The 23,330-nt window shown below is 36.8% G+C and overlaps 1 protein-coding gene across 2 annotated transcripts in view; it reads right to left on the bottom strand.

The window, feature by feature from the left end:
* The window catches only part of EMB (embigin), a 52,886-nt gene that overhangs the window by 17,556 nt on the left and 12,000 nt on the right, over positions 1 to 23,330 (bottom strand). Inside the window, exons 2-4 of one of the 2 annotated variants that reach the window (XM_017867681.1) lie at positions 19,154 to 19,237; positions 1,723 to 1,909; positions 1,400 to 1,488 (exon numbers count right to left, since the gene is read on the bottom strand). In XM_017867681.1, the coding sequence (XP_017723170.1) occupies positions 1,400 to 1,488; positions 1,723 to 1,909; positions 19,154 to 19,237 (360 nt within the window). The remainder of the gene's footprint in view (positions 1 to 1,399; positions 1,489 to 1,722; positions 1,910 to 19,153; positions 19,238 to 23,330) is intronic. The other variant, XM_017867682.1, reaches the window with a different exon arrangement.

The raw sequence follows: 23,330 nt of genomic DNA on the forward strand, positions 1-23,330 counted from the left end.
CGCTACCTGACTTCAAACTATACTACAAGGCTACAGTAACCAAAACAGCATGGTACTGGTACCAAAACAGAGATATAGACCAATGGAACAGAACAGAGCCCTCAGAAATAATACCACACATCTACAGCCATCTGATCTTTGACAAACCTGACAAAAACAAGAAATGGGGAACGGATTCCCTATTTAATAAATGCTGCTGGGAAAATTGACTAGCCATAAGTAGAAAGCTGAAACTGGATCCTTTCCTTATTCCTTATACGAAAATTAATTCAAGATGGATTAGAGACTTAAATGTTACACCTAAAACCATAAAAACCATAGAAGAGAACCTAGGCAATACCATTCAGGACATAGGCACGGGCAAGGACTTCATGTCTAAACCACCAAAAGCAACAGCAACAAAAGCCAACACTGACAAATGGGATCTAATTAAAGTAAAGAGCTTCTGCACAGCAAAAGAAACTACCATCAGAGTGAACAGGCAACGTACAGAATGGGAGAAAATTTTGCAATCTACTTATCTGACAAAGGGCTAATATCCAGAACCTACAAAGAACTCAATCAAATTTACAAGAAAAAAACAAACAACTATCAAAAAGTTGAGCAAAGTATTTGAACAGACATTTCTCAAAAGAAGACATTTATACAGCCAACAGACACATGAAAAAATGCTCATCATCACTCACCATCAGAGAAATGCAAATCAAAACCATCATTCTCAGCAAACTATCGCAAGAACAGAAAACCAAACACTGCATGTTCTCACTCATAGGTGGGAATTGAACAATGACAACACTTTGCCACAGGAAGGGGAGCATCACACACCGGGGCCTATTGTGGGGTAGGGGGAGGGGGGAGGGATAGCATTAGGAGATATACCTAATGTAAATGACGAGTTAATGGGTGCAGCACACCAAGACGGCACATGTATACATATGTAACAAACCTGCACGTTGTGCACATGTACCCTAGAACTTAAAGTATAAATAATAAAAAAAAATCCCATGTCATGGAGCTATGGATATAGAACATCAACCCACGCTCTCAGAGGCTGAGACTACAATAACTTAGAAATGTGAAGGACTATTATAAAAACTATGAGTTCAGAGGTATAAATAAAGAAATTCAGGTGACTCATATAATTCACTCATAATGTGGTAAGCTAGCCTTTTGAACTAAAACCTGTGCTTTAAACTGAGGAACAGAAGCAGGAAGGAAATTGACTTGGGGGATACAAGACCATTTTCAACGTTGCCTCTTGTGACTCTGGAAAGCATATGACTTTCTTTCAGCTATATTATGTTTATTATTGTAAAAATAATTTAAAAATTACAGGATTGAGAAATCTAAGAACATAGTCCTGAAGTTATCAACTGTTCCTCAAGTTATTAATACTGACCTTTGAAATTAAATGTTCCCCTTTGTTCCTTTTCCTCCCGAAAGAAACAAGAATAACTTCCCATTTGTTTGCTATTAATGATGGTGAACCTAAAGATAATTGAAGTTATTAATATAGGCTTAGTTCTCAAAACCTTCTTAATGAAAATGAAAAGACTTAGCCATTAATCAAAATTTTAAAATAGAAATAATTCTGTAAATATGCAAATTAGAATATTTGTATAACATTCAAGTGGCTGCAGAGGGAAGAATGCTCAGTCAGCAAAAATATTTAGAATTAAGCTACTTTTGGCAAGCAAGGTAGGTTAAAATTTGTATACTCACCTGTATTGGGTATACAAGGTGCTTCCTGTTGCACTGACAAGATAATTATTCTCAAGTTGTTCACTGTCTTTTTTCCAAGTCACATTTACTGCATTCAAATCCCCAGATGTCGTGAACTGGCATGTGAGATTTACATTAGAAGGCCTTTCTAAAGTGATATTTTTTTCTACTGGCATACTAGAATGTTCTATTAGCACAAAAGAGGACAAAATGTGAAAGTTATATTCAGAGGAATCTAATATATAAAACCTTTTAAATTATTAACAGTAGTGTTTTATTGACAATTTCTTAAAGTAACATTCATTTGAAGAATTATTCCTCTATCAACATAGTTGGTTCCCTTTCTTATTCCCTTTTATATGCACACCTAAAGAAATGTTTTGATTCAACATTAGCACAATTTAAAAAAAAAAACTAAAGCTGTGATAGTTATCTCCTTAAGCTCTGTAATAAGCAGAATATAGGGTAGAGAGTACCCAAAAACATGTGCCATATGCTCTGACAGTGTAAAAACAGCACAACTGTAAATACAATACACTCATGGGTGAGAATGGAATGCCTGTTTCAATAATTTTGAGCAATCATGTTGTTAGTAGTTATTATGAGAATGTTTTTGTATAACATGGATTTGAGTGATATATTCTAACCATTCCTAGTCTTCTTAAGAACCTGTAGGAACTGGATATAGACATAGGTACAGGACAGAGAATTTAAATAAGCATCCTGTAGTTCTGAATTTGAACTGAATTTCAGTATCAGTATGAATTCATGAGGTGTTTATCTTTTTTTTGACTTTCAAAATAGGTATCTTATTTATTTTGGATTGATCGATTATCATAAGAACACTTAACACATTAGACCTTCCCTCTTAGCAAATTTTAAAACTTGTACCTAAAAGTAGTCTGAAAGGTTCTCAATTTCTCTTCCCATCTATAGGTGGGAAGAGAAGGAGCTAACCCTTAGAGAAGCTTTAGGGAAGTTGAAGTGTTTATCTTAAAAGGAAAACAATACACACACACACCACACACACACACCACACACACACACACACACACACACACACACACTGAAGGGGTCCAGAATATGCAAGGATAGCATACAAATTATTTTGAGCAGAAGGTATTTGAGTTCCTAAAATAGCTAATCTGACTAAAAGCAGAGCCTTTCAAAGGAACTCCAAAAAACCTCTATTGTCATAAATCCCCTCCCTAGGAGCAACAGAGACAATGGACTCTTATCACTGAAGATGAGAAGTCTTCACACCACACCTGAACAGACACTGTCACAAAACTATCATATCTTCCACCTGTTATCTAAAGGGCTCATTTATCTTTCCTAAAACTCATTCGTTTTTCCATAAGCGGCCTTTCTCCTCCTCTTCTTACCCTACTAAGATGGTATATAAGCCTCTACTTTTAACTGCCCCTTTGAGCTACATGTTTTTCTAACTTTTGTCCACATGTGATTAGGTATGTTTTTTGTTTTGCTAATCTATCTTTTATCAGTTTAATTCACTGAGCCTGAAATTATAGAGAAAAAATTTCTCCCTGACAGTTTGGCAAGGAATACGGAATGGTTAGGACTCCCCACCCTTCCACTCCAACCCCATTTCCAAAGCCTGAGATTTCAGGACCTCTGACCCAGCAGGTAAGTATGAGCTCTTTTTTTTTTTTTTTACCAGTACCCAATCTGGGATACTGGTAAAAATAATAATAATAATAATAAGCGGTGCACTAGAACAAGAGCAGTAAGAGCCTCTACTTGTCTTTTCTTTCTTCAGTTTAACCCTCAGGTTCCCAACCACTAACTCTCCAACAATACACACACACACACACACAAACACACACACACACACACACACTTAGGGAAAACACAAAAAGCTTACTTTAATTTTGAACAGTGGCAAATAAAGAAAAAATACTCAGCATGTACCTTGTTTGTCCTACACTAACTGTATCACTGGCTAACCAAACAGTAGAGAAAGTCAATGTTCTCTTTATAGAAAAATTCCAGCAAATGAATAAAAAAGAAATCATACAAATATACCATAATGATGATGCGATCCCTAGTAAATCATGGATCTAGGCATTTTGCATCAACTGGGGCAATAATTTCAAAAACAGAATTATGTCTCTCTTGAGGAAGAATACCCCACTACCTAGGATATAGTCTTGTCAAAAAAGGTGCTGGAGGAGGTTCTTCAAACTGGCTAAGTCTCTGGATTCAATTCCCAGTTTACAGGAAATATGGATTATGGAAGAACACATTAACCTACATTTCATGAAAGTCATCAACCAAATCCAGATTCTGGGAAAATTCTACAAAATAAATTATCTGTTTGTTTTTTCTTTTTCTGTCTTTTTTGTTTGTTTGCTTGAGATGGAGTTTCGTTCTTGTTGCCTAGGCTGGAGTGCAATGATGCTGTCTTGGCTCACTGCAAGCTCCACCTCCTGGATTCAAGAGATTCTCCTGCCTTAGCCTCCCAAGTAGCTGGGATTACAGGCACCTGCCAGCAAGCCTGGCTAATTTTTTTGTATTTTTAGTAGAGATGGGGTTTCACCATGTTGGCCATGCTAATCTTGAACTCCTGACCTCACGTGATCTGCCTGCCTCAGCTTCCCAAAGTGCTGAGATTACAGGCATGAGCCACCGCACCCAGCCTGGTTTTTTCAATACATAAATTTTAAAAGGGAGAGAGATGTTTTTGTATTGGACGTCAGGTGCTATGTTTCGGGCACCTGAAGATTATAAGATACTCAAAAAATTCCATTAAAAGAAAAGCAAAACTGAACTGTAATATTTAGGGATGAATACCTGGGTAATAAAACAATATAGAAAAACAAGAAAGTAACTGCATAAAAATCAGAAGAGTGGTAATTACTCTTAAGGGGAAGAGAAGGAGTTGTGTTTGGAAGACGGTAGTGCATCATACAAACAAATTTCTCAAGCTCTTCTCATTCTCAACAATAGTATAGTATGATTAAATGGACTATGTAGAGCCAAATGTAGAAAGAAAAATAATACAACTCAAATAAAATGGTCAGGTGCAGTGGTTCACGCCTGTAATCCCAGTAATTTGGGAGGCTGAGGTGTGTGGGATTGCTTGAGCACAGGCATTCTAGACCAGCCTGGGCAACATGGTGAGACCTCATCTCTGAAAAAAAAAAAAAGAAAACATTAGCCAGGCTTCATAGTGCATGCCTTTGGTCCCATCTAGTCATAGGCAGAGGTGGGAGGATATTTTGAGCCCGAGAGTTGAGGCTGCAGTGAGCTAAGGTGGCACCACTGCACTCCAGGCAGGATGATAAAGCAGGGCCCTATCTCACACGCAAAAAAATTCTATCACTTTTAATTACATTTGAAACTTTACGAAATGTTTCCATAAGCAAAGACCAGGTGCAAGGTTTGCAGATAGTGAAGTACAGCTAGTGCGAAGCACTTTGTGAGCACATACTTGAAATAACTGCTTGTATGACTGCAAACTGCTGAATTGAATTTAATGCTCAAAAAGAAAAATAACATTTGATGTCTCTAGAATACATATATTGCCAAAGATTACCTTATTCCTTGCAGTTCCCTTTACTGTGCTCTATTTCACTATCCTAGTATATTTTAAACATTTTGCTAGCCACACCAAATTATTCCAACTACCTTTCAAATGTTGGTGCCCATCAGGATTTTGCTCTCTGGTCTCTACTTCTCAATTTGGCACTCCTTTGTTGGATTCAACTATCAACCGTACTGCTCTTTACTTGCAAAATTAGAACCTCCACTGAAATCTTTTTTTTTTTTTTTTTTATTTTATAGCTCCAGCTGTCTATGGAGCATCTAAATATGGATATCCCATGGGAAGTTCAAACTCCAAATATCCAAGAGAGATCCATTAATATTCCCTTGTGCTGACCTACAACACTGAATCACATGCAGTAGTATTTAGCTGATTCTACCGCTAAAATGTCAAACAAATTTGTCCAGTTTTATCCAACCCTCCTATTATTGGCCTTCATTATCTTTCACCAAGACAAGGCAAATTACCTAATTTCTCTTGGCCAGCTTCTCTTGCTCCAGCCAAAATTGTCCTTTGGTTGGAGCAATTTGAGCAAAACTCAAACTGTTTAACTGCCTTGATTCTATACCTTGCATTTGCAAATCAAAGTATCTTTGTATTAGACATCCATTTCCTTATTTGTAAGGCAGGATAATGCATATTTCATGAGATTGTAGAAAGTTCTATCATAAGAAATGCAACAGTAATATAATATAGCAATTAATAAATGCCCATTTACTTCTTCTCACCATTATCTCACTGGGGAATATTATAAAAACTATCATATATGGTGCTAAGGGTTATATGTTGATTAAATCATTTAATCTTCACAACAGCTTTATGAGGTAAGTATCACTGTTACCATTCCAACTTTAGAAATGAGGCAAAGAGAGGATGCCTGTCTTGTCTAAGATCACACATCAAGAAAAGGCAACACTGAATCTTAGATTTAGGTATGCCTGAGTCCAGATTGTGATAACCAACAGACTATACCAACTCTCAAACATATTAAATTCTCATTACAATGGAAGTAACTTCATTACCTTCAAACTGTTGAACCAAGATTTTAAATAAAAGAAAATATTAATAGAAGATTAAAGAAATGTACAGTGTAGCTGTATACCAATGTGAATGTGATGATAAGCGAACAGTGCAATCAAAATATTTTTAAAATACACATTTTCAACTAAACACAGTTTTACATAACTTAAAATGCAATGCAGCTTTTCTTATTGGTAGGCCATCCTCCAAGCCCTAACCGTTGTCTCACTGTTCCCTATAATACTTTGCAGGTGCTTCTGCAGTTTGCTGTTTCTGCAGTTTGCTTTCCTTCCTGTCAAGAAATCACAGCATCAAAAACATGCAAAAAGCTCTACCTTTTACATATTTTGTGGTTAGCCAACAAACTAATGTGAGCTCAGTCGACAATGTTTCAACTTCCTTAATACTGCACAACTGCAATGCATTTTTGCCACTTTAGAGTGCTGCAAAAACATCTATGACATCTGCATTTCTAAAACGATAGCAATTTGTTTCTGAAACATATTTTTAAGACTGTTCTTAAAACCATATAGTAATTTATACCTGTCTAAATAATTTCTTATTTTCATAGATAACATTTGCAGTCTTCAGAGAAATGACATTTAGATTTTCTTGGGTCTATTCAGGACCCAATCTTTTAAACCATTTCACTACAAATAAAAGTCTGCTTTGTTCTTTATTAAGAAAAAGAAAATATGGAAGAAGCCAATTAAAATTTATTGCATAGGATAGTGTTTCCAAACATGCTTTAAAGACAGAAACTCTTACTAAAAACAGTTAAGTGAACTGTGATATATACAACGGATTAGATGGGACAACTCTGATAGAAGCCAAGATAGAAAACACAGAGCCCCATCAGCCTGACTTTTCATTATTCATAATGAGGTAGGAGGTGGAATGTGACTCTGGACCAGACTGAAGACTGACAGAAACAAGGAAGAGACATCGAAAGCTCCTCTCCATAAGACACATCCACTAGCACCATGACAGTTTACCATTGCCATGGCTACACCCAGAAGTTACCATCCCTTTCCATGGCAATGACCCAGAAGTTACCTCCTGTTTTCTAGAAATTTCTGAATAGCCTGCCCCTGAATTGGCACATAATTAAAAGTGGTATAAATGTGGCTGCAGAACTGCCCCTGAGCTGCTACTCATGACACACTGCCCAGGGTGTACCCCTGCTCTGAAGGAGAAGTCACAGAGCTGTAACACCCCTGCCTCAATAAAGCCGCTTTTTTCTACCATCAGCTCACTCTTTAATTCTTTCCTGAGCCAACCTTCTCTGGCTAAACCCCAATGTTGGGATTCACCTGCCCTGTAACAATTTCACCATAAAAGTCAGTAAGGCTTCATGATGCAACCCAAAATGTCTATTAAACATCCAGAATCCTTACAGAAACAGAAGGCCACACTAACATGAGGCCAACACCCCTATATAAAAATGATACAATGGATCTTATTGTTATCATTAATGTTGTGCGTCTTAAACATATAGAGTTAACTTATAATTCCTCTGAATAAGAATAAAATTCTCAAAGTTTATATCCAAAATTTATAAAACATAATACTATTCCCTTGATTCTTATAATTTCACCTCTCTCCCAAATTAAGTCTCATATTGATTGAAAAATCATGACAGTTTATTAAGTGATCCTATCAACAAGTTATTTACATGCCATCTGATTAGTGCCATACCAATGTGATACAACCTAAAACACATGTGCTTCCTGAATCCCATAAACTTAAAATGTGAAATCACCAATGTGCACAGAGAAGCCTGAAATTACATAAACCCAACTTGAGTAAAATGTAGTACACATATACTTTGATACACTTTTTTATATCTATATAAAATCTCCAAGTACTCCCTGGAGACTCCCTCAAGACCTATGAACTACGTGGCTGGCGTTATATGAGCTGAGCCTATTTTCAAAGTTTTAGATTTTTTTTTTTACACAGACATCCTCAAAAGAAAGAGAAATACCAGAAAATGTGAATGGCTTCTACACAAATGAAGCCAGGTTTTTCAAAATAATTCATCAAAGATTTAAAATTATCTAAGAGGAGATGCTAGTTGAATTTTACTAAACAAAGCTTCTATCAGTCACTGTTTTCCTCCACTTCAATTAGTAACAGAAATTAAGGCATGTAATGGTTATTTCTCTACTTTCTAAACTGATTTAATGTCATTTCAAAGAAAAACAAAAACAATTCTACTTGAATTCCAGAATTGCATGTCTCTTGTTTCAACAATGTAGTACTTAATTTGAGACAATAGCAATGGGTAATAATCCAATAATTAAATATATTTTTCTACAACATAGAGAACAACACTGCAACTATTGTTTACATCAGTTACAGGAAAACTGTAGTAAATGGTTGCATTGTTCTAGTAACCAAATACATTTGTTGCCACTGTTTCCAAATAATTAACAGGAAGTTCATCCAACACTATAGTGGGGGCTATTGATCATATTTTTGGACAACCAGAATCCGAACACCCTTCCCATCAGTGTAAGCTTTGGTGACAGGCAAAGTACTCACTCACTGAGGAAACCTAAGAACAGGTATTTCTTCTCTCTGCCCAGCTGAGCACTAGGGTTTGGCCACTTTAATTATAACCTCCTACTCAGGGCTTTAAAGTTAAAGGGAGGGAGTTAAGGACCTAGGCAGAACTGAGAAATTAATCAGAATAGCAACGGCAAGTGTCTAGCAGTGATTGTGCCTCATTATTCCTTCAATCACTCATTTAACACTTATTTACTGAACACCTACCACGTGCTTTTCATGTATCCACCCGTTCAACAATTTTACTAAAAATATATTACGTGCCTTTATTCTAGGCCCTAGTATCAAGAGTCCAGTGCCAGCAGAAATATCTCAAGCAGACTCTTCCAGTAATCCTTGCTGTCTGTCATCCTGAGGTCCCTGGCATTGCCAGAACTTGATTTCCAGTTTTCTCATCAATTCTGCTAGCCAAAATCCTTTATTCAACAAATTATTTCCTGCTTAACTGCCTATAGATCGTTTCCGGACTTGAGATCATTAACCTAATCCATATACACCTATCAAGATTTACACTAGATACTTCATTTATGCACTCCTTCCATTTGATTAAAATTTCATAGCACTGATGTCACTTGACAGCTCACAAATATCTAGAACATATGATAATATTTGGTCCCCAGAATAAATTCTACAAAGTGGTAATCATAGTACCAGTTCAGTATATCTGAAAGGCAATACCTGAGGTTACACAGGGGACAAGATCCAGGCTGAGGTAGCAGTCCAGGACTCAGAACAGTCAGTCCCTGGCCCTGTATGCTCCCCTCCATGTACAGTCCTGCCCTTTTGTTCTTGGAGCTATAAATCACACTTTAGTATTTTTTCCATCTCTTCTACATTTACAAATCAAAATCATCTCAAGCCATAACAACTTGCCTCCGATCTTTACTTCTAATTTCTGCCTTCTCTACTCTGATAAAAAGCTTTCATTTATTTTGAAACATTTTTCACATATCCACTTCAATATAATGGAAGAAAGGAACAGCAAATGACAATGTCATATCATTTGATTCCCCGGTACAAGAAACATTTAAATTTTGAAATGGATTATTCTAATGGATTTCAAAATTATTTTAGTAGCAGAATTGTTTCAGAAATAAATCAGAGGAAAACTTAAGCAGAATCCCCAACTATACACACACACACACACACACACACACACACACACAGATAACTGTATAAAACTGACAAAAAAATGTTGCTACAATTAGTGAAGACTGGAGAGGGTATGGAAAGCATTCAAGATTGGCCTCTTCATCCCTTTATCTTCTTTACCCATCATGGTTACATCTCAAGGAACAAAGAATTTAAAAGTGACACATGCACACATATGTTCATTGCAGCACTATTCACAATAGCAAAGACGTAGAATTAACCCAAATGCCCATCAATGATAGACTGGATAAAGAAAATGTGGTGCATATACACCAAGGAATACTATGCAGCCATAAAAAAGGAACAAAATCATGCCCTTTGCAGGGCATGGATGAAGCTGGAAGCCATTATCCTCAGCAAACTAACACAGGAACAGAAAACCAAACACCACATGTTCTCACTTATAAGTGGGAGCTGAACAATAAGAACACATGGACACAGGGAGGGGAACAACACACACTGGGGCCTGTCGAGGGAGGGCAGGGGGTGCAGAGCATTAGGGAAAAGAGCTAATGCATGCTGGGCTTACTGACTAAGTGATGGATTGATAGGTGCAGCAAACTACCATGGCACACGTTTACCTACGTAACAAACCTGCACATCCTGCACATGTACCCCAGAATCTAAAAAATAAAATACAATAAAAGTAACTAGGTTTCATCAAAGGAAAGGTAAACACAAGCCTCAGTACACACCAGATCAAGATAAGGGGTCATAAATACCTAATGTAAACTGAAAGCATGGCCCGCTACCTTGGCAATGAATTTCTCCAAACTGCAAGTGTTTACACCCTGATGCCAGTCCTTGAGATTAAGTCTTATAACAATGGTTTATGTTTCATAGTATCAACTTCTACGGTGCTAACCATGCAGACACTCAGAGAGTCAGTACATACATTTTGTACACACCCCAAGTGACTGTCTCAGGTCACATGCCTCCTTTGCAGGAAGGGCTCCTCTAACCTTACAACACTGCTAACAACAGACTCTATCACACTTCCTTTATATACTTCCTAGCATTTGGCACCATCTGGTTTCACTTTTCATATTAATTTGTTTACTTACTTATTCATTGCCTCTCCCACTGAAACATACACTGTATGACATGTGGGGAGGAGGGCAGAAAGGGAAGTCTGTCATGTTCACCACTGTAAACCAGGCTTTCAATAAATTTTTGTTGAAGTGGTTGTAGCTCCTGGAATATCATATTTAAAACACAAATCACTTCTTTAGACAGATAATGCACCTTGCCTTAGACTGAAGGTTCAAGCATATTAAAATTCTGCCTCATGATTTATATGAGGAATTCTAGGCAGAAAGTACTTTAGAGGATATGCAAGAAATGCATATGAAGTTCTTGTCTCACACAGTTGACTCATCCATTGGCCAAAACAAATTTGTTTAGTACTTTTACATGCTATATGTGATACAGAGGTGATTTAAAAATTATTAATCTAGCAGGGGACATATAAGTCAAGCATAAATAACTAGAATTAAGTTTAACTGCAACAGATACTCTAAATCAAATGAGATCTAAATCACAGATGGCAATACAACAGTATAAAACATTGATTTTCCCCAAAATAAATCTACAGAGTCAGTGGAGAATCAGCCAAATTCCAAAAGTACTTTTTACAGAACCCAATTTTAAGAAGTGCATGTGAAAGAATGAAAGTCCAAGAAAGAAAATCTGTTTTTTTAAAAGAACAGAGATAAAAAGATACAATGTTTTAAAAAATCATACTAACATGTTAATGATGTGATAAAATACCAATAAATCAATGAAATAAAATAGGCAAAACTTTTCAAACTGTAAGTCAAAATCTATTAGTGGATCAGGAAATCAATTTCATAGTTATCACCAGATTTGTTTTTTAATGGATTGGAGTAAAAGAGAAATTATCAGAGCATAACAAACCTATTAGGGGTAAGTGTTATTTGATGAATATTTTGTTTCATATGTGTGTGAAAATGCAATTGGTGCATTAGGTTACAAAGTAAAATGTACTTCTTACTCTGGGAAGCACTTTAATTACTCTGAAAAGAAAAAAGAAATTGGGAACTGAAATATGATTAGAGTGTTATTTCAAAGTTATCAGGAAAAGGAGAACTATTCAGTTAAAAGCATTGAGACGCTGGCTAACAGTACAAAATAGTAACCACAAAATTAGTTCCTTCTGACATACAAAACATAAAACTGTATCATAAATGGGTTAAAAAGTGAAAAGTGGAAAAGTATGCAAATAATAGGATGAAACACATAATGAAACTTCTTCCCAATTAAAAAACACCACATAAAACTTTAAAGACAAGTGGGAAAAAATATTTGCAACTTCTATAAAAAGTAAAAATTCAGTATCCAAAATTTATGCCTACTTCATTTAAATTAATTCAAAACATAAAATATAAGCCTACTATGTGGGTCAGGGGAAGGCGTCAACTGTCAAGATGTTTTGAAGGACAATCTGGAAGTATATGATAAAATAAAGATATACATAATTTCTCACTGAGCAATTCTACTTTGTGGTAGTTATCATAGAGAAAACATTCACAATTATGCCCAGAGAGATATATGTAGGGTGTCCCTTGCTACATGGTTTATAGCAAAAATATATTAGTCAACTAGGGTCCATTAGGAAAAAAACTTCTAAGTAAGCTGGTGTATTTATACTGTGCATACAAGTTAAAAAAAAAAAGCTAGATTCATATGCAATATGACTAGATCTCCAAAACTAATGTTGAATGACAAAATCAATTTTCAGAACAATATATATGGACTAATACCACTAAAACTAAAGAGTACAAACAATACTACATAGTTTTTATAGATGCACACATACACACACACCCACACTCAGCATGGGAAAGAAACACATTGAACAGAGTTTACCATTGGAAAAGAGGAGAGAGAACAGAGATAGAAATGGCGGTAATTCAATGAGACTTGAACTTCATCAGTCAAGTTTTTTATTTCACTTCCTGAAGTTCTATTTGGATATTTTTCAAACCTGCTTTGTCTTTTTAAAAAACAGTATAATATTCATTCTCATGTTTTTAATATTTCTTTTATTTCTCTACCTAGTATTTCTATAATCTGAAGCTCTAGAATGTCTAATCCTACCTCTCTTTAGCTCTGTTAGAGACTGTGTGTGTGTTTTTTTTTTTATATTTTTGTTTTGTGATATGTTGAGACATGTAACAGCAGGGATTATGTCACCAGGATGGACAACATATTCCTCCACAGAGGGTTTTTAATTGCTTCCCTGTGGAAGTACTACCTGGCAGGGTCATTTCTGTGTTATTTCTCAGCTCAGAGGCTCCTGTACAGTATAATGCAGGTAATATAAATTTGCAATTTAAACTGTGTTGAGGACACACCCATGTCTTTAAATAACAAGGAAAATCTTTGGGGGTTTGGAGGTTTCTTGTTTTAAAATTATTTTTATTCATATTATTTTAGTTAGCAGATAACACTGGAAATCTTTTGGTTTAAATGCCTAACAAAACTTTAAAAGAAAGAAGTCAACTTGTCATCTTGTGCTGTTGGCTGATTTTCTTCCCTAAATCAAACCTTTCCCTACATTTACAGACTAGGAATGATAGTTTTCTGCAGGTTTTCAGGTCCAACTTTCCTCCTTGCATGAACTTAAGGCCTTGTTTTTTATATTTTTGTAGCTCTTAAAACTCAAGTATCTTGGCAACAAACACAGGAAACCTAACACAATATTCAGTTAACGGGCTTCATGCCCTGATCACCAATTTTGATCAGTAGAAACTTCTTCACTTCTGTGTAGATAGCCATATATTTAAAAGAATGTTTAGGTGTGGCAGGAGGGTTTTCAGATTCTCTAATTTACTCTAATGCTGAAAATAATGTTTTAATATTTTCAAAACGGAACTCATTTTTACTTACAGAATTAAAAATTAACAAAAATACAGTAAATACATATCAGAGAAGCAGGAACATATGTGCTTCTCTGCTATGTGCTTTATTGAAGATGGGCTCTTGGCTCCATTCTTAAAGAGAGGAAGGATTTGAACACCAGTAGGGGGGAAGGAAGAGACAGGTTCCATTTACAGAGTGTGAGGTCCTGTGCCTGTGATTCAGCACCATCATCTAACTTTATGGTGAGATTCTTTCCTAAATGTTAATCACAATATTATTAAATCATGTGTACTCTCACAATAAAGGGATGGAAAACATGTGCAGGGCTCTCATTTTTAACGTGTAGAACAGTGGAGGTAATTTTCAAATGGGGAAAATTTTGTCCCCCAGGGAATGTTGGGCAGTATCTGGAGATATATCCAGCTTTCATAACTTAGCAGGTGCTACTCACATCTAGTGGGCAATGGCCACTGCCACTTGTGTTGCTATGGGTAGATCCCTCTTCCATCTTTGCTTTCTCTGACTCTCTATGAATGTTAGGTCTCAATTTTTTTCTCTGTACATCAACAGTCCACATATCAGGTTGGACGAGTGCCTTTGAAAAATATCATAACATTTGCAGCATTGGAGTCATGCTAGGATCCTTTCTACAATGAAGTATTTTCACTTATTTTCTTCTTCTCAATCTTATCAATCACCTGTCCCTAGAATCTGGGCAGTCCTAACCTAGACCTCTTGCTGGCCTAGATTTAGACTATGTGGTTGTCTTTCCTTATCTTGACTAATCTTCCTGAATCTTACATTGTGCCTTAATTTGCACATCTGCACCTCTAATGTCTGCTTATATTACCTCCTTGGCTCACAAGGACCTGTGGGACAGCTGCTCACATCTCAACATGTAAATAAAATGTTCCACTGGGTCATCACAGAAGACCTGATTCCAACGTTAACAAGTTGGTCAAGGAAACTGTCAGCTGTTTATTTTTATTTCAGTCTCTTCCGTTAAATTATAACACACGGATTGAGAAACTAAACACTAACATGCAGAGAGGAAAAAAGCAAAAATAAAAATATATGGTGGTAATACAAACAACACAATGAATTCCAAATACTATGGACATTCAAAATTAAGTACAGTGATATAAAATAGTCCATTATAAAAGATCTGTTTTAAAACCTCTGAGAGCAGAAAAAATACTTTTAGTTTCAGTCAAGTCAATTACTTTCACAAATTTAAGATTAAGCAAGTGCAATTTCTTTTTTTCTGGGGGGCAGGGAAGATGGACTCTTGTTCTGTCACCCAGGCTGGAGTGCAGTGGCACAATCTCAGCTCGCTGCAACCTCCACCTCCCAGGTTCAAGTGATTCTCCTGCCTCAGCCTCCCAGGTAGAAGGGAATACAGGTGCCTGCCACCACACTTGGCTAATTTTTGTATTTTTGGTAGAGACAGTGTTTCGCTATGTTGGCCAGGCTGGTCTCGAACTCCTGGCCTCAGGTGATCGCCTGCCCCGGCCTCCCAAAGTGCTGGAATTGCAGGCAGCAAATGCAACTTATAAAGCAATAGCTTTAGTACTAAATAAACCTAGAAATAGCAATAAACCTAGAAAATAGCTTTATTTTCATAGTTTACTACATCATTTCAAAACTAATGTCATTCTTCTTAAAATAAATATAATTGATTTAATAATGCCGTTAAACGAAACAAGTAACTGGGCATTAAGAAAGGCTGCAAAGCATAATGGTTAACAGCACAGACTGGGCACCAAGCTGCCTGCATTTAAAACTGTAGGCTCTAAGCTCCAACTCAGGAACTGTGATCCTGGTCAGTTCACTTCGTCTCTTTGTGCCTCTCTTTCCTCACCTGCAAACTACAAATAGTAACAGTACCCAATTCATTGAGCTGTTATAAGAATTAAGTTATTTAGAAATACAAACATGGTACATAGTCAATATCATGAGTTTGTTAAGTAAATAATTAGCAATATTTTAAAAATATTAAAATAAGTAAACAACTAAGCTTTTACGAATCAAAGGCCATGTTTTCATTCTCCTGGACACAAGAATCCATATGTTTTCCAGTCTCAAGAATCTTTGAATAAGTATGTGTGTAAAGAGCCAGACCAAAATCTTTCTGGTCCAAAATTTGCAATTAACGTTATTGTATTTGAATCTCTCTACAAGAAACATTTTATCCTAACAGAGAGATTAACTTCAACAATGGCCAGAGGGAAAGAGAAAATAATAAGTAACAACATAGAAATGTCGTAACTATTGTTTATAGACAAACACGAATAATGACAAAATCAATATTGATACACATCAAACAACATTTTGAAAATATGAAAACACTCCATTTACAAACAGTAAGTTAAAAATCTTAACAACAGTATGAAGAAAGTCTATGGTTGATAAGGTGAAATTTGATAATCAGGAATTGGAGTAACCTTGTCATATTCAACTAAATTAGACCAGAGACCCGGTAATAAAGAAAAAAAAAAAAAACACTTGGGACACAAAGCACCTGCCTGGGGCTAATACTGCAAGCCAGCTGCTGAAATGACCAGGTATAACTTTAAAACCAGTTTTACCTAGCAGCTTCTGAAACAAACCACCATGACTCTAAGACTAATTTACCGACCTCCATCACTCACCAGTCAGAGCTTGTAAGCTCCCAAAAACTTTGTTACTGCTAATAATGAGTTTTCTTCCAAAACAATATATAACATTTCTCTCTAATAAAACCTCTAAGCTTCTCTTGGTTTTTCAGTCATACTGAAGACCATTCTACTCTCTGTGTATGCCCTGAACTCCAATTCTGTTCTACCAAACAGAACATTTTGTTTAGAGATTTATCTCGATATTTTTTTTTTTTTTTTTTTTTTTTTTTTTGAGACGGAGTCTAGCTCTGTCGCCCAGGCTGGAGTACAGTGGCGCGATCTCGGCTCACTGCAAGCTCCGCCTCCCGGGTTTACGCCATTCTCCTGCCTCAGCCTCCCGAGTAGCTGGGACTACAGGCGCCCGCCTCGTCGCCCGGCTACTTTTTTGTATTTTTTAGTAGAGACGGGGTTTCACTGTGTAGACCAGGATGGTCTCGATCTCCTGACCTCGTGATCCACCCGTCTCGGCCTCCCAAAGCGCTGGGATTACAGGCTTGAGCCACCGCGCCCGGCCTCATCTCAATATTTTTATTTTACATTGACTCTAAAAATTAGAAATGTATCTTCAAATTTAAATTCCATAGTTCAGTAAAGGTAGCTTCTAAAACCAAACTTTTTCATGGGAAGGCAACTAGAGCAACAACCTACATGGAAATGTAACCAATCAGTGCCCAACTCTGAGATCTAATGTTTCTAAATTGATGTCACATCTTTTCTTTTGTCAAAAACAAATCCAAACTTAAACGAAGACATTAGTTTTATTATTATTATTATTTGACAGAGTCTCACTCTATTCCCCAGGCTGGAGTGCAGTGGCTCAACTTCAGCTCACTGAAAACTCCAACTCCTGGGTTCAAGCGATTCTCCTGTCTCAGCCTCCCAAGTAGCTGGGACTACAGGCGTCCGCTACCATGCCCAGCTAATTTTTGTATTTTTAGTAGAGACAAGGTTTTGCCATGTTGGCCAGGCTGGTTCACTTGAACTTCATCAAGTGAACCACCCGCCCTGGCCTCTCAAAAGTGCTGGGATTACAGATGTGAGCCACCATGCCCAGACTGAAGACATTATTTTATAAAAGACTATTGCAGTAGAGAAAAAGCTCCAAACTTAAGATCTGCAAGCCTCCCAAAAGTAAACAGAAAAAGGTTATTTTTTAATATGGGATAAGCAATGAAGCAAGAACTTTTTAGGGAAATTGGGCAAATGAAAGAGTGTACACAGACAGCATGACTGGGCTGCAGTCAGCCAGTTCTCAAAATGTTCTTCATTTTAATGCTTGCTCGGAATTAGGGCAAGCCACGTTTCAGGGGTCTGTAAGGAAGAAAAAGGACAGACTAAAGTTTAATTAAGCCAAGACAGAGGTAAGTAATGGATAATGGCAAACAATTAGTCTCTTTATAACAGTGGGAATACGGCTTTAAATAGCACTATTTAAAATAAAAGAATAGGAGTTAAACCCTCCAAACAGGTTAAGTAAGTAAATAACCAGCCTGGTAACAATTAAAAAGTCCATTTTTTTGTTCCTGCCCTGAGCATTGACCGTTTTGTTTCCAGGCCCCAGCTGTACTGGTTGAGTAAGGGGTGCCCTCCTGCCAACATTGCCAGGCTGGTTAAAGAATGTGCAAACTGCTTTCTCACATGAGTCTCTTAAAGAAACATTTCATCATAACAGAGGCAACCAACAACTAGCACGTGCAAAAAGTAAAAGAACATAGGAAAATTATAATAATTATTTTTTACAATAATGAACTCCATTCATTGGAATGGGGACATTTGGGAACAAACAAAAGCTGTACAAAGTTACAAAAATGCTCCCCCAAAAAGCTCAATGCAAAGATTCCATTGTTATCAGATTTGGAAACAGACAGGTACGCACATACACACACTTTCTATTCATATTAAACAGAAATAGAAAAACAGTTCATAAGACTAGAGGACAGTTAAAAACTAGATGTGCATTTGGAAAAACCTAACTATTGATTTAATAGCTAGGTGTGTGATGTTTTAAATTCTAATTATACAATTTTAATATTGTTCCTAAACCAGATTAATCACTCTTAGGAATTTAAAAGACTGAGATTACTTTGGAAACATGGAATCCAAAACTGTGAAAGAAAAAGCAGAGAAAGCAGGGCTGGGTTTAATTTTGGAGTTCCTTTCTTGCTTCTCCTTAGCACAGTGACTCATTTGATATCATCTTTACTTTCTCTGGCTAAAGGTCTTCCAACAGGTACACAAATTCTCTTCTTGACCTAGAGTGATGTAATGGATGTACCAGCAGGAATTAATGAAAACATAAGAGTATCTGCAAATCAAAATTGATTCTCCCTTTTCTCAGGTATCCATTTTCTGGGGAGCCATTCTTAGCCCTAGCATGTCTGGAATATTTTCTTCCTTTTTGTGCCCCCAGTAAAACATCCTCACCACATGAGATTCCCAGCACACTACTGGTATGTTTTTCCCACCAGGCCAGGAACAGGGATTACCACTTCACAAAGCAAAAGCAGCAGCTTTGTTTAAGAAAAATTGCTTAAACCCTTATTTTGGAATTGCCTTATTTGAAACATGATACATTTACCAGTCAGTGATATGTTATGACTCTCCGAGGAAAAGTTATTTGCCATCATTTCTTCTCTGAGAGGTAGACTTGTAAAAGGCAAATCTATAAGAGAAAGAACACGTGATTACACACTCTTACCAAGAGTAAATGACTATCTAAAAACTACTTTGCAACAGCTAAAATACTGTTGAGAACTATTAATGAAAAACTGTGTTTTCAGAAAGCTCAAAGTCTTACATACTTCAAAGACATTTAGAGATATATTAGACTATTAAATGTGAAAAAAATTTCTGATTTTTTTTCTTTTTTAACCTAAAAATCCCTACTGACTTACATCAGATGCCTTTTTTTAAAATAACACCTTCCATTTTACTATCCTATTATAGTTTCTTTACAAAACATAAAAAAACTGAAGATAACAAAGAATTATATGAGAACGCCGGAAAATGGAAAGACATGAAGAAGCAGAGAAAGAAGATGAAAGAAGAGCAACAGGCAGACCTTAATAAAGGGAATTAAAAAAAAAAAGTTGGGCTTCAGGGAACAGAGAAGATAAAATGGCTGACAGGCCACTTTGGGTTGCTATTTGTTTTCCAGCTATGGTTACCAAGAGGCATGCCCTCTATCACCTGACTTTCAGTTTCCTCTGCCTCTGTGACTTCTCTCTCCTTTTGAACTTTCATTAAAGAAACAAGGTTTCTATTTCCACCTCTCTCACTCTCCTCGAAGTTACTTTATTTATTTTATTATTATTATTTTTTTAATTTTTGAGACACAGTCTCATTCTGTCGCCCAGGCTGGAGTGTAGTGGCGTGGTCTCAGATCTCTGCAACCTCCGCCTCCCCAGTTCAAGCGATTCTCCTACCTCAGCCTCCCGAGTAGCTGGGGCTATAGGCGACCGCCACCACACCCAGCTAATTTTTGCATTTTTAGTAGAGACAGGGTTTCATCATGTTGGCCAGGATGGTCTCAATCTCTTAACCTCATGATCTGCCCGCCTCAGCCTCCCAAAGCGCTGGGATTGTAGACGTAAGCCACCGCTCCCGGCTGACAACATGGCCTAATGTTCCTTTTATTTTAGAGTACCAGACCTTACCTTCCAAGAAACCACTCAAATATATCAAACAAGTCAGAGAAGGTGGAAAAAAGGCTTATTATTGTAAATTTGGCAGCATTATTCAAATTAAATCCCATTCAATTTAAATGAAACCTGAGCCATTTTTATTGCACTTTTTAAAAATAATCTGTTCAGAAAGTTATTTCTAGTACAATATTAGATTTCCAGTTCTTTCATTTTCTTATATGTATGAAAAATGTAATCAAAGTTGGTGATCCCTTTCGTTACTTTAGCTTTAAAACACGGCTTTTACAATATTGCCTAATAAAATAACGTACCTGGCAGAACCTAACTCTCCAACAGGCTGTGTTCCTAAGGTTTAATCACCTCTAAAACAGCTTTGGAAGTTTAATGCACTTCCTAAACCACCATGGCACATGTATACCTATGTAACAAACCTGCACATTCTGCACATGTATCTCGGAACTTATAATACTTTCAAAAAAGAAGAAAAAAAGTCCTTAAATAACGTATTAAATCAGACTACCCTCTCACAATGATTACACAGGAAAATATGTACAGAGTTTCTCACTGGGCTATTAAGTATACAAGACCTTTCCTCCAGTCACATCTAGTAGTCATTCATTCATTCATTCACTCACTCATTCATTCATTCATTCATATTCATATCCATATTCTCCCATTCTCCCTCTCCTCCCATTACCCTCCCTCTGTCTTTTCCCCCTTCTCTCTCTTCCTCTTCCCTCCCACCCTCCCCAACTCTCTCTCTCTCAGACACACACACACACACACACACACAAACACATACATACACACTGCTTAAAAGAAAGGCTCCCATAAATGTTATTTTCCTAATGAAAATTCCTTGTTTCCATTCTTGGGGCTAGCATACTTAGAAGTTATATTAAAGACAAAATATTTCAGGAAGATCAAGGCAGACGATATTCACTTACGGACAGGAAGCCAGGTGGGGGTGGATGAGAAGGAAACAGCTATTCTACTATATCATCTGTTCTGTGAAGCCTGCAAAATGTAAGCTTTGGTATCTTTGCTTTCCTCCCCAGGGATACCCCCACTACAGAGCAGAATACAATCTTAAGGGTTCTTACTATACTCTTTAACCTTTTTGAGATTTCCAGCATCATTTATTATTATTGTTCACAGTATCAGTAACAGTAAGAGTGACATACACTAAAGAAAAAATGTGTTCTGTCATTCTTATTCCTATTCCACTTAAGTAAGTGAATCTGATGCACACTTGGTACTGATGGGGAATATGAAGCTGGGCAAACTTGGTCCCTAAAGGGCTATATGGATCATAATGGCCGGGGTTTAGGCCCACAATTTGAGATTGAGAGTCATTAAAATTTCAGAGCAGCACCCATTAATGCATAGTACAGACCAAAACTAGTCAGTATATTTTATACAAATTGGCACATGGGCTAGAGTGTGAAGCCTGAGCCTGGTGGTGGAAGGAGGGTGAAGATAATTCCACGGAGATGAGCTCCAATGCTGGGGCTACTCTCCCTTACTGATCACTAGGACTTGTCATGGATGGGCTCAACAGGGACCTGTGTTAGAACAAGGAGAGAAAATGAGTCTAAGTTTGGCTTTGGCAGAATCTAAGCTGATGACAGTTGAAGGAATCGGAAAGGAAGGAAACATCAAGTTTCCAGAGGTAGGGAAGTCTGGGTATTTCCAGACTATACAAGCTGTTGAGGCCATTTCCAATTGAAGGCTCACATATTAAAAATACAATCAGACATCCATAAACCAAACACCACCAGTACCTTAACTTCATATTCCCTTTAAAGCATTAATCTTGATCAAGCTTCAGGTTCCACTGAAAATGCCCCAAGTGCAAAAGAACATGTATTACCGCTGTGTGGTTTTTGCCTTAGGAAAAGTCCCTTAAAGAGGCAATATACAGAAATGCCTTAAGTGGAAAAGCAGGGCAGCCTACAGAAGGTATTAGGACAGTAAAAGAAGTTCTTTGTTTAGGCAAGATATTTTTTAACCAAAAAAAGTGAGAATGTAAACCTTATTGCTTTTAGTTGGAGGACAGCTGGCAGGAGGCTGATTCAGTGAACACTGGGGTTTAAAGGAAATTGGCAGGAGACTCAGGCAGATGTGGTTTGAATACTTCCCTAAAAGGATTAGGCTGAGTCACAAAAAGAAGTATAAATTAGAGAGGAAGGAATCTGGGGTCTTAATTCAAATTCTGTCACTGACTTGTTACTTAGGGTTTCCAAACGCAGTATGCCCAGCTCAGTGCTTTGAAAATATGTCTCCACTGTAAACCTCACCTGATAGGGGAAAAAAATGAGGATCAGAAAAGTTGTATAAATATGAGCGATGATGCCAAGATCATAACATGCATTTCTCAGTTATCAAACTCACCCTTTCTTAATCACTGCTGGAAAATTTCCATATAGCATTCTTTTACAGGTAGAGACAAAAATATCAACATGAAAGAGTAACATCAAATATTTGCTCAAGAAGTCAAAAGACTTTTTTCTCCCTTTGCAGGGCAGATGAGGCATGAGACTACTGCATCAAAGAATTGAGTAACATCTTAATTTTCACCTGTTATAATTTTCTGTGAAATAGCAAAATGGTCTCTACTTAGTTTTTCACATATTATATTTTAAAATATGTGTTGCTAGAAGGGCTTATAATTTATTCTACTAAGACTTTCAAGTGAAATAAACATGCTATAATTCTACTTAAAGGTATTAAGGTAACATTTTCACATATTTCATTTTGAGGGCTTCATTTAATTGAAGTTGGGAAGAAAAATAATTAACACTAGAAAACTGCATTGGGTCTTAAGATTTGCTTTTTTAAATCAGTAAATAAATGCAACTACATCTCTGATTAAGAATAAACATTCTCTCTAAAGCCCCCCAAATCCCTTTATTATATGTTAAAATCTTGGAAGGGTCTGAACTGAATTAAGAAAAAAGTGTTTGCGTCCTTTGTAGGGACATGGATGCAGCTGGAAACCATCATTCTTAGCAAACTATCACAAGAACAGAAAACCAAACACCGCATGTTCTCACTCATAGGTGGGAACTGAACAATGAGATCACTTGGACTCGGGAAGGGGAACATCAC

Source organism: Rhinopithecus bieti, unplaced genomic scaffold (genome assembly GCF_001698545.2).
Source record: "Rhinopithecus bieti isolate Rb0 unplaced genomic scaffold, ASM169854v2 scaffold_4381, whole genome shotgun sequence".
Classification (NCBI taxonomy): domain Eukaryota; kingdom Metazoa; phylum Chordata; class Mammalia; order Primates; family Cercopithecidae; genus Rhinopithecus; species Rhinopithecus bieti.